We start from the raw sequence: 12,777 nt of genomic DNA on the forward strand, positions 1-12,777 counted from the left end.
AGGTACCGCTTTAGCTAATGGGGCCTCCCGCTGCCTCCACACCGCCGCCATGTGATTTCTGTTCTCATCCTGAAGCAAAGTTCTTAACCTGAGGTACTATTTCTGGGTTAGCGGAGTCTGTAACCCGAGGTACCACCGTATTTCTATCAGAATGGCCCTCCACCTCCTTTTGGCTTTGAGGGGGAGCTCTCTCTACAAGCTGATAGGCAATGTCCCTCTTGGATGATCTACCAGGGGTCAGCAAACTTTTTCAGCAGGGATCCGGTCCCTCAGACCTTATGGGGGGGGGGCTGTACTATATTTTTTGGGAGGGGGGGATGAATGCATTCCTGTGCCCCACAAATAGCCCAAAGATGCATTTTAAATAAAAGGACACATTCTACTCATGTAAAAACACACTGATTCCCGGACCGTCCGAGGGCCAGATTGAGAAGGCGATTGGGCCAGATCCGGCCCCCGGGCCTTAGTTTGCCTACCCATGAGAGTCTACACTTACTATTACAATTGAGCCCACAGATGGCCCACACTGAAAGCACGGAATGCAACATTCAAGTAACATTTTCACAATTAATTTAGCTTTACGCATTCTCAATCTCTGATCACTGCCATTTTTAAACATTCCCACGGAAAAGCTGCAAGAGAGGAACGTCAGTCTCAAAGAGGTGGCTGAATTCTCTCTCTTCTTTATAATCTTTTTAACATAATAAGGTTAAATAGATATGCATTAATAATCTGTAAGGACAATAGACATGCCAGGAGTGCAAATAAGCATATAGTAACAACCTAGTATTTATTTTCTGCGTAAATCCATCGTGACAACCAAATCATGGCAATGCTTGAAGGCATCTACAGCAGATCGACTTAGTATTCCCCCCCCCAAGTTCTTTATCAAGCCTGGGGGCTTGATAATGAGACATCATCACCCCAAACTGAATACTGTGTCTCATTATGACAAGCAAGGAAATTAAGGGATTTACGCAATGGTTGTATCCTATTTCTTGTCTTTGGGGCAGAAAGAGAAGAGACATCTAACACTGGTAACCCCTTGTGAACATCTACCCAATCAGGTGAAATAATATGAGTGGTGTAAGTCACCCAAACTGGTCCTTTGAAATATGTTACCATAAATTCAGAGAAACTGCCAGCTGTGTTACAGAAAACCACTATCTCAAAATTAGCAGCCTTTTAAGCAAAATCAAGAACCATCTGCATCTCTCCCTGCTGCAATCTATAATCAGCACAGCTGGTCAGAGAACAACATATATTCAGGGTATTTCTTTTGTGCATGGACCTGCGCATGAAGTGCAAGTTCCGATGCCCATCTTGCTAGAGTTACATCACTGGTATAGGAAAAAGGACACACAAGGTAGTTTACTAGAGTGGCTCCAAATATCATGAAATAATTGCCTTTGCAGTGGGTAGTATGCATACAGTGGTGCTCCGCAAGACGAATGCCTCGCAAGATGGAAAACCCGCTAGACGAAAGGGTTTTCCGTTTTGGAGGTGCTTCGCAAAACGAATTTCCTATGGGCTTGCTTCGCAAGACGACAATGCCTTGCGAGTTCCTGTGGGGATTTTTCCCTTCCCCCCTTTTTCTAAGCCGCTAAGCCGCTTATCAGCTGATCTGATCAGCAGATAAGCCGCTAAAAGCCGCTAAAAGCCGCTAAAAGCCGCTAATAGCGCTAATCCGCTAATCCATCAATGGGCTTGCTTCGCAAGACGAAAAAACCGCTAGACGAAGAGAATCACAGAACGGATTCTTTTCGTCTTGCGAGGCACCACTGTACATGGGTCTTTCTGGAATGAAGATGGAAAGTATGCATGCTTAAACACCAATGTATATGCGCCAAATGAATATAGGAAGCCACTGTGAATGGGCTATAGTAAACAAACTTTATGCTACAAGAAACATTCATCTTAGTAAGGGCCAAAGGGCATGAATCACTGGAGCTCCAGGATCAGATCTCCTGGTGTTTTTATTTTTACCTAAAAGTGATCAAAAGCAGCTGCAGAAATTGGATTAGAACAGCCACAACTGGGGAGTGGGGGCATTTATTTGCTTCCCTGCCCCCAGCTGCTATTACTCACATAGCAGGAGCAGCACATTTCATTAGGGTTTGCACCTGGGGAAATTTTATTTATTTATTTCAGCGAAGAAAGAATGGAGGAGAGAGAATGGCAAGACAAATAAGGAAAGAGGTAAAGAGGCAAAAAGCTAACAGGGCAACAAGAAGAAGAGCGGTGAAGAAGCCAAAGGAGAATTTTATTCCTGTAGAGAAAAAGAACTGGGCGGAGATGGGAAGATATGGAGGCAAGATGCATGCCCCTCCTCTTTGCTTGCGCACCACAAAATCAGCCTGCCATCCCCACAGGCCTCTCTGCGCAAAAGGCGGGTGGAGCTTGGACTGAGACAGAGCCACCAAAACAGAGGTGCAGGCAGAAGAACAAGGCAGGAACGGATCTCCATCTCTGGAAGTGGCTTCCTCCTTCACTCCACCACTGCCTCAAGAGACAGGTGCAGGCAGAAGCTGCAACTCCATTCCAGCCTTTTTATTCTGCCTGTGTCTCCTCCTTGCCATGATCCTCATGAAAAAATAAAATCATGGGGTGCCCAGACACTCCCCGCACACCCTGTGCATGTGCCTATGAGCAGAACAGATGCTCTCGCCTGTGTTTTTTCCCCCTCCAGGGGAATAGTAGCAGTTATGGGGTAATGGTGGTTTTCTGATAAAATTTTTCTTGATATTTTCTCCTGCAGGGCTAGTAGCAGATTGGTGGGGGCAGGAATTAGACTGGCAGAAAGTGATGCTTGAGGGAAATGGTTCATCCAAGGATAGCCAGCTTGGTGGGCTCAGGATGCCGTTGGATTACATCTCCCCTCATTCCTGACCATTAGCCGTGTTGACCTGGACGGATGCAAGTTGGAAGCCCAACAACATTTGGGGGCACCATGTTGGCGACCCTTGAGATCAAGCCACCTCTCTAGGCACAGCTAGTCCAGTCTAAAACAGTTCAGCTCTGTGCCTTGAGAAAAATAAAACTGGTGGGAAATACAAGTGTGAGTCCTCCATCTCTTGATTCAGTTTGGCCCAGCGTTCATGTGCTTGTCCTGTTCTTCAACACTCCTGCAGGCTGGTACGGAGCAAGTTTAACAGATTCCTCCCTCCCTCGGCTATTTTTGTTACAACAGTCTAACACATCTAATTCTCTGAAAAGAGATTAATATATGCATTTGCTAATTATTTATCTGAACAGTCCTCATGTTTATTATTTTAGGATTTAGAGAGAAAAGTCTCTCAGCCTGACCTACTTCACAGGGTGGTTGTTAGGATTAAACAGGGAGGAGAACCATGAACTTGATTTCCTGGGAGGAAAGGGAGGTTGGAATTTTATGATGAAATAATAAGATTTTTTTAAAAAAAAGATCAGGAAGAAAGTGCACATAAAGAAAAGGTGAAACAGATTATACAAGCAACATCAACATAATATGAGAAATTTATAATCCAAATATATGAGACTCACCCACAAGTCACAAATGTAGCATAATAAGAGGTGGGGAATACATAATGAAGCAGCTAATGGAGTAGGTCCGTGTTGTGCCTGGAAATAAATTCTGGGGATTTATGAATAAACATGATTCTTAATAAGGAGGCTCCCAGTGACCCGTCAATATTTATTTTAGGAAACTGAACAAAAAAACCACATAACATCAATGCAGGAAACAGTCTCCTGAGCACAAAGATGGTTGGCAAGAAAATTCTTCAGCGTAAATGGAACCCCTGTTCACCGCTCACAGTTGCCAAATGTTTGAGTAGCATTTGAAATTTGGCAGCTCTGAGGAAATGTCTTCCCAATCAGATGGAGCAATAGAAATTTCTCAAGAAACATGGCTCAATTTTCCTGATTTTTGAGACAGAATCCAAAGAATAACCACCTCCAGACTGTCAGGTTTTACTATAAGAAGGGAGCCTAGTTAGGCTAGATAGCCGTCCCTGGGCTTTGCGGCTGGCCTGGTACAGATGAATGACATTCAGCTGAGAGCACTGATCACAGACGTGTTTTGACAGAAGTCAATAACACCCCGCTACCTGCTTCTATGTATCAGGATGTGTAGAGCTTTGTAGAGCTGGGTTAAAAGGGAAATAATACAAAGCTGTGAGGTGTAAGTCTTGTTGAGCTGACCGGGAACTGTGGCTACTGTCCTATCATATTCAACGTATTGGGCAATTGCCAAGAAAGTCCAACGCATTTGACTTCAACGGAGGCAACTTTGGAAAAATGAGGGGACAGAAGAAAGTCGAAAGGGAAGTCAAGAGGGTCAGATCTCTCCAGAGTGCTTGGAGGTTATTAAAAGACACAACAACAGACTGTACACTGCAGATCAGGAAAGGGACCAGCAAGGCCAAGAGATGGCCAGCAGGGTTAATGGGCAGAGGCGAGGAAACGATGAGAGGCAAGAATGTCCAGAAGAAGAGAACGAGGAACATAAACCTTGGCAAAAGAAATGCAAACAGACAATAAGGGGTGAAAAAATTCCCAAACTCTCTGAAAACATTTAGTCCAACAATAACTATTTCTTTAAAACATTAGAAGCAAGAAACAAGTCAGGGAGGTAGTCGAACCACTGGACAACAAGGAAGTTAAATATATGCTAAAGGTGGAAAAGAAGATTGCAAAGAAGCTGAGTGAATTCTTTGTGTCTGTCTTCACTGTGACGCTGTGACTCCCTTTCTCAGGAAGGGAATCTGAGGAACTGCAGCAAATCACAGTGACAACAGGTGAAGCTTTAGTGAGAAATTAAAAACGTGGAGAAATAAGGAAATCATCCACCTAAGTGTTCTTAACCCAGTATCTTCTAACAAAAATATGTAATTTTTCTCTAAGATCAGTCTTCATATTTGACACTTGGAAGGTGGCTAATGCGACAATTTTAATAATGGAATCTGAAGAAAATTAGAAGCTGGTTAATTCAGCATCTGTTCTGGGAAAACTGGTGGGAATGATGATTAAAGATAGAATTATCAAGCATACAGAAGAACAAGTCTTGCTGAAGAAAAAGAAGTATGGCTTCTGCAAGGATATGTCTCATCTAAAAAGCCTTTTAGGGTTCTTTGAGTATATCGCACATGGATCAAAAGCCCCTTAGTAAGCAGTCACGGGATAAGAAAAGAGGTCAGTAGCTGGTTAAAGAACAGGAAGCAGAGAGTAGAAATAAATGGATAGTTCTCCCAGTTCAGGGATGTAGAAAGTGGAATCCCTCAAGGACTGAGATTGTAGCCTGTGCTTTGAACAACTGAAGAAGGTCCCATGGTTCTAAGAGGTGAGCAAGGAGACGGTCAAGTTTCCTGACGACACCAAATTACCAGCTCCTTGGAGAAAAGGTGAGATATACAGTGGTACCTCTGGTTGCGAACGGGATCCATTCCGGAGCCCCGTTCGCAACATGAGCAGAACGCAATCTGTGTCTGCGCATCTGCGCAGGCTGTGATTTGCCTCTTCTGCTCATGCGCGTGACATCATTTTGAGCATCTGCGCATGCGTGAGTGGCAAAACCTGGAACCTGAAAACGGTTAACCTGAAGCAAACGCAACACGAGGTATGACTGTAAATGCAATAAATAAACATCAGGAACATAAGCATACTTTGCAGGAGAAAGATTAATCTTAGAACAGGATGCGGCCAAAATAATCGCAGCAGAGAAGCTGATGCTTGTGTGTTTCTTTTCCTTTCTGCGACTTCTGTAATGTTCGCCTGAAACTTTGTACCTGAGGGAGTATAGTAGAACAGAGGGGTGGGGGAAACAGCATCAGGGCCGGCTGGTGACAGGAGGCAGCCCTGGGACTGTTCTCTCAGGAGAGGAACGAGCTGACTTAAATGTAAGGGAAAGGAAACGCCAGCTGAGAATCGGGGCCAGCTCAAGGTAGAGCATGATGGGCTCTACCATGGGGAGGCAAACTAAGGCCCGGGGGCCAGATCCGGCCCAATCACCTTCTAAATCTGGCCCCGGTCCGGGAATCAGCATGTTCTTACATGAGTAGAAAGTGCCTTTTTATTTAAAATGCATCTCTGGGTTATTTGTGGGGCACAGGAATTTGTTCATATTTTTTTCCAAAATATAGTCCGGCCCCCCACAAGGTCTGACGGACAGTGGACCGGCCCCCTGCTGAAAAAGTTTGCTGACCCCTGAGTTCCACCCGCCCCAACACCATGTTTCCTTTAGGGGAAAAAATACTTTTGCTGATGCAGCCAAAATCTGGGGTGGGGGTCCTTGCAGAAAAAATGGCTTGGGAGGGGGGCAGTTTCAGCCCCCGTTTCCGACGGTGTGGCTTGAGAAATCTGAGAATTGCTTCCTGAAGTGCTGCTGCCCTCAGCTTCCCACTCTGACCTTTCCTGGATCCTGAAAATCTGTTTTTAGTTGTTTTAAATTTTTGTAATACTTTCCCCATTATATTGCGTTAACTTATGATGCTGTACCCTGAGTTCTTTGGAAAGAAGAGTGGGATAAAAGTCCAAACAACAACAACACAAACACTACAGGTTTGAGATTTCTTGAGGTTTTGAAGTCCAGAGTCCCTCACATGCGTTTTGGTATTTGAAGCTGACTAAATAGATTCTGATAATACTAAGCTGCGAATCTTAAGAGCCAGGCTGATGTTTCCCGGCAAGCTCCTTTTTCGGTGCCGGCAGCGGTGGGAGTTTGTAGCTTCAATTTGTACATTAGCCAGAACGTTGTAAGGCAGCCAACCCTCCTCTCTTGCAAGATTTGTAAGAGATCATTATTTAAGATTTTGGCAACTTCTTATAACGGAACTATTCATCTTGCAAAATTGCCCAAACAAGCCTTATAAGGCCATTGCTAGCAGAAAGGAAGTGAAGTTGTTACAGAGCGAAGCCGGATTGGAGGAAACAGAGCAGCCTCACTTTCCTATGTGACTCACAAAGGCAATCTTTGGCCTGGAGCAAACCTATCTTCTCTTCTATTCCAGCTTTGCCACTGTTGCAGTTTCTCACTTATGTTGGCCATCAACACCCCCGGGCATCTGCAAAATGAAACTCACCTGTTCCCCAAATGATGCAAGTTAGGATAGCAACTGAACACATGGAACGGCTGCGCTATGTGGGAACTGCTCTCCCCGCAGCAATGACCGGTAGTGCCATGCTTGCTATCGGCAGCCATTCTTTCAAAGTGGAGAATGTTTGGTGGGGTGAATTCGCTCGGCTGCTCCAGTCACCACGGCATAGTGCTGCCAGGAGAAAAGCAGTATTAGGAAAGTCCCTATCGCACTACAGCCAGGAATGGGAACTGTAAGGAAAGCAGCTGACTCAGCAGATGTACCAGCGCAGTGACCCAAACTGACTCGCAAGCCACTGGCTATGCAACACGGCAGCTTGTTAGTGCTTCTGCACCTGATCTGAAAATGGATTTAGCAGCTCAGCAATTCGCAGGATTGTTCTGCTAGAAGCACCATTTATTAGGAGTGCTATTCGTTGGGCCGGTACTTGAGATCTATGCCAGCACAGTGGCCGAGGGACAAAACAGATGCCACAAAGGGCTCCAACTTGGATTAGAAAGGAGCACGGGAATGAAAGGGTGCTTAACCTTGCCACCCGTGTCATTCTTATGTTTTAACTGTCCTGTTTCCTGTTCCCTGCTCCTCCCCCCCCCCCACCGGCTTAGTTAGTAGCTTCAGGGGAAGAGTTAAATATGTCCTCCTGTAGTACCAAAGGCTGCTTTAAAATTTTAAAACAGCAGAATTTAAAGGAATCTGGTCATGAGTTTCCCAGACGTTGTCTTCTTTAGCCTTTAACCGTGAACTGTAGCCACAAGCACACTAAGTGGCCTTATACAAGCCACTCATGTCTTGGCCTCAGTCTTCCATCTGCAAAATGGGGATAATGATATTAAGTTACTTAGTACTAAAAAGGATTGACAGAATTGTTGAGGTAATATATGTGAAATATTTTGAACGCTCCAAAGGTGCAACATAATTTACAGTGGTGATAATGATTTGTTGTTGTTGTTTAGTCGTTTAGTCGTGTCCGACTCTTCTTGACCCCATGGACCAGAGCACTAATAAATGGACAGCCTTAGGGTGCCCATTTTGAATTTGTCCACTGGGAAATGTTACTTAAAATTAATGTGTCAAGGTAAAAAACAAAACAAAAAACACCTTCTGCAATATTGACTTTTAAAAGAAAAAGTTCCTTGATGAGAGTGTGTGACACAGAGGCCTCCATCCTAAAACTGCTTCCCTCAGGTTCGTCGATATCTCTGTGTACAGCAACAATATGCCCTTATATTTAAAAGGCCCACCTGCTCAGAGCTGGTGTAAAGCTAAAGCTATGAGTCTGTAGGACCTGTTTTAAACCTCGTGTTGGCCATGGACTCACTAGACGGCCTTCAGCCACCCACTTGTTCTCAGCCTCACATTTGCGTGAGGAGGATATTAATATTGCCAATACCATTTTAAGATTGTTGAGATAATATTTTTGAGCCCTGCAAAAGCACGATATGATAGGTACTTAAACACAGGCATTCCTCCAATATATATTTTAAGCATTTGAATTCCTGCTCTTTCACAGAAAAAGAAGAAAACATCATTTCCCCAGGCCGTCTTACAATATAATACAAAATACAACCTCAAAAAAATAAATAAATCATCCTCCACCCCTTTGTTATTTTTAAAGCACTATTTCACTATTAAAACAAACAAGCCACGACTGGAGACGATGAATTCACAGCATCACGGAGCAGGCAGCGACTGCGAGGCCATTAAGAGACTCTCCACCACGAATCCCCACAAACTGAGACTAACAGGCAATGAAATGGGATGAGTCTGCAAATAATAAACTTTCAGTTAGAGGCACAGGAATCCCGAAAAGCCTCAACAACGCATTACATGTGGGGCTGTCATTAACGATGACTCAAAAGCATGAACTAGTGTGGAATATGGCTGCCAGGATTTGTAAGTGCTAAACACATTTGTTATCATTATAGCTATTATTCTAAGAGGTGCCTATGTGCAGGAGGACGCTGGTACTTACCTTTAAATCCCTAAACTGCAGGAGCCCTCGGCACCTGAAGGCGTGCCAGTTCCCGTCCCTGTCTGCCCCTGTGTTCTGAGATCTGCTGAAGTTCTTCTGCAAGGGCTTTGCTTATCAGAGCTGCACTTTGTAGCAACAAAGGAGGGGGCCTTTCCGGTGGTGGCCCCTCCGTCATGGAATGCCCTTTGTCAAGAGGTGTGACTGGGGCCTGCGCTATTTCATTTGTGTGTGTCCGTTTTAAGACTCCTCATGTCCGGTGAGGTTGTTCTACCAATTTCAATGCAGCTGATATGTTTTACTCATTTCCTTAACTGCTTGAAGCATGAAGCATGGAACCTGCCATTTTGCATGAGTATACTACCACTACTCATAAAAAAATAAATAAAAAATCTATCTTAATAAGTTATGTTCTGATGTTGACATTTTCTATAAAGTGATGGTTATCAGAAATACGTGTTTTTCTCTTAAAATGAAAATAACCAGTGGCCCGTCTTGCTATTTCCCCCTTTGGCACAGCTGCTTCCATTTGGAAAAGGTGTTACTTTCTCCCTGCCCACAAGAGCAACACACTGTCAGTGATTCCACATACTATAGCACTAATACACCAGATTTTGTTAATTTAATCTTGACTGTTTTCTAAAGCAAGCAATTAAATCTGGCTGAGAATCTCGCCCCCTCCTGAAATCTCTTTACTTTAGCTCCTCCAAGCGCAGACCTTAAAAGCTTGATGTGAGTTCTAGTTTCAGGTGTCCCACAACACATCAGTCTGGAGCAGACGGATTCAGACCCGTCTGTTCTTGTCATTTGCAGCAGCTTAAATGACACAAAAGTATTTTCCAGGGACTCTTCTTACAAAGCATTTGTGTTTGCAATTAAAATTCCTTGCCTGAAAAGGTGCCTCTATATTTGTTGTTCCTCCACTCTTTGGCCTTTTTAAAGTACCATTTACACCATGCTGACATCTGCACTTCAATGCGATTTTACCCCTGTCCACTTTCTAAACAGCAATAATAACCACAATACAGCTGGGGAAATTAATTTACCTCTCATTGAAGCTACTAATTGCAGAGTGCATTGTCTTCCTCCTTCTCCCTTTCTCTCTCTCTCCCTGCCCCCTTTTTCCTCTGACGCACGAGCTCTGTAATAGGTGGCTGCAACTTGGAGCTTGTGAGCTTGTGTAGTAAATTGAAACCTGCTACTATATTTACACACTTTCCACATTTAGACAAAAGCTAATTTTATCTGGAGTTCTATTTGTGGGGGCTGCCAACGTCACTTTATGTTCACATGAATCCCGGGCATCATATGCTTCTTATTTTTATTTACTGAGCCTTTGCCAGATCTGCCTCCTTTCTTTTTATCCGCTTGTTTTTAAGAGAATGAAGTAATCTGTTTCAGCAGCCCAGTCTTGGAGAAGGCTATTGTATAACTGCAGATTCCCAGATTATCACCAAAAGGGAGACCACGCAGTGTTGCTGCTGGAAAACCTGCTTTCCAGGACTGCCCGCTCCATTTCCCTCATACTCTGATAGTTGGCGATTTTGGAGGGACCCCCCCCCCCTTGGCTTATGGCCTGGATGTTTCTCTAAAATGCAGCCACTGCTGAGCGTGTCCTTGGTGTCATTGCCATCACTGCCATTTTTTTCACGACACGTTAACGTCCTTGGAAAACAAACGTCCGCACCCTGTGTCGGTTACGTTGCACTTTGAACAGGAGACGGGCAAATTCCAATTTCTGCTTTTTATTAATAGCAATATGTTTTTCAGCGGTTCAAGATGGGGTGAGTTTTGTTTTCACTGACGACAGTGAATGCGTTTGATTTTAATGAATAGCACAGTGGAAAACCAACTGCACCCTGAAGTCCTGAAAAATGTGCAGCATCTGAGAGATGCATAATTCATGCAACGGCAGCGAGGGCTTCCCTGGCTTTCTCTGGTAACCTCATCTGGCCCCAGAGGAACTCCCCCTTCTGAGATTCGAGTCATTCATTTTGTGTGTCAGCCTGGAATGCCAGATTCACTTGATACCTCCATCATGCATCTGGGTTTTCTGTACGCTCATATGCTCTTGTCATGATTTCTCCGGTTACTCTTGAACACTGCCAGCGGCTTCTGACTTACATAAAAGAATGAATAGCTTAACAGAGGCTAAAGTTACAGGCAAAACACGCGAGGACAGATTTTCACAGGTGAGGATTACCCCACACCCTGGCACTTCACTCCAGTGGATCCCCTTTTAGTTGCTGGGTGCCCGGGTGCTATTTTTGCCTTTGAAAAAAATCAGCCCCTTGCCATTTTTATAAATTAAAGCAGTCGGGTTCATCCAAGTTAGAGGTACTGGACTAAAAAGGGTAACCTTGGTATAAAAAATGAACGGAAGCATGCTCACATCTTTTTTAAAAAACCTTTTTTTTTAATACATTAATGTTTTTAACCCAGATTACCTGATTCATTAAAGGAAATGGGACTGACAGATTTTGGGTAATTCTTGTAAAGTATGATGGTGATAACTTCTTGAAAGGCAATGACTAATCTAACATTTTACTTTCTTTTCCATTTTTGGTATATACTAGCTGAAGCAAAACTCTCATTATCTGAATATTGCTTATTCAGAACCCTTAATTATTTGAATGCACGGAATGCCCTTTGTAGGGTTTTTAGATTCCATGCTTTACTCATAGTATTGCAAAAATGAACCTATGCTGCCAATTCTCGTAGTAGACCAGTATAAAGTAAGCGGCACATAAGCGGCACACAAAACACTACCAAACCATTCTATGTACTAAATCTTATATTAATAATCCAAAAATTGAGAGAGCTATGTACAAGATCTACTACAGAAGCCACAAACAGAAAACTCATTCAAATTGTGCCCAAAAGGAAGATTCAGTCTTTAAAGGTTCCTTTAGCCAGGCTCCCGTAGATATCAACGAGGATAAGTTTGATCAAACGAAGTGTTGGTGATGTGACGCACAAAAGTTAGGCAGGGTGTCAGCGTTTGTCACCTGTTTCACTACTGAAGAAGCCCCAGACTCTTCATGGGCTCCTAGGAGTTGGCTCCTGTGCAAGTTTCGGTTACTTTTCAGCCATTCCCAGCGACAGGGCATGAAAAAGCAAAACAAAACTGCTTTTGCCTGAAGCGAGACATTGTAATTTTAGTGTGTTGCTTCTTATGCTTTCAATCTGTTTGAAATCTCACTAAGTAATTATTTCTGCAACAGTTTAGGCAGCTGGTTTCTTTTTTGCCCGCCCCACCACAGATTTTAGGAATCTGCAAAAGTACGCTCAGGAAAACAGATATTCCCAGAGTTCTTTGTAGGACGTCAGAGCAATTATAGCCAGAAGTACAAGTGTGGCTTTTAAAAGTTGTGGGCTTGTTCACAAATTCACCATTGCGAGGCATTGCGTTCCCCTCTCCCCGCCACCCCCACCCATGTACCCAGTGGCGTAGCGTGGGGGGTGCAGGGGGGGCCGGCTGCACCGGGCACAACATCTGGGGGTTAGGGTTAGGGGGCGCAAATCCACGGGTTAGGGGGCGCAAATTACTTGCCTTGCCCCGGGTGCTGACAACCCACGCTACGCCACTGCATGTACCAATATAATAGGTGGCATGAGGCAAAGGATATGTGTACAGCCTGGCATGGATATGCTGGACCTCTGTAATCCTTCCAGCCCTTTTGGATGAACAGCAATACACCTCACTTCACACACACACCTTTGTAATTAAGACTC

General features: G+C 44.0%; 1 protein-coding gene across 4 annotated transcripts in view; it reads right to left on the bottom strand.

The window, feature by feature from the left end:
• LOC310692408 (uncharacterized protein) overlaps positions 1 to 10,248 on the bottom strand; it is a 132,105-nt gene extending 121,857 nt beyond the window's left edge. For all 4 annotated transcript variants that reach the window (XR_014518769.1, XR_014518770.1, XR_014518771.1 and 1 more), the window contains exon 1: positions 10,089 to 10,248. Coding sequence is in view for 1 of the 4 variants with exons in the window: in XM_083473391.1 (XP_083329517.1) it covers positions 10,089 to 10,120 (32 nt within the window). In the remaining 3 variants the exon portion in view is untranslated. The remainder of the gene's footprint in view (positions 1 to 10,088) is intronic.
• Positions 10,249 to 12,777: the final 2,529 nt, after the last annotated feature.

This window comes from Podarcis liolepis, assembly GCF_965112155.1.
Source record: "Podarcis liolepis genome assembly, chromosome: 13".
Taxonomy (NCBI): domain Eukaryota; kingdom Metazoa; phylum Chordata; class Lepidosauria; order Squamata; family Lacertidae; genus Podarcis; species Podarcis liolepis.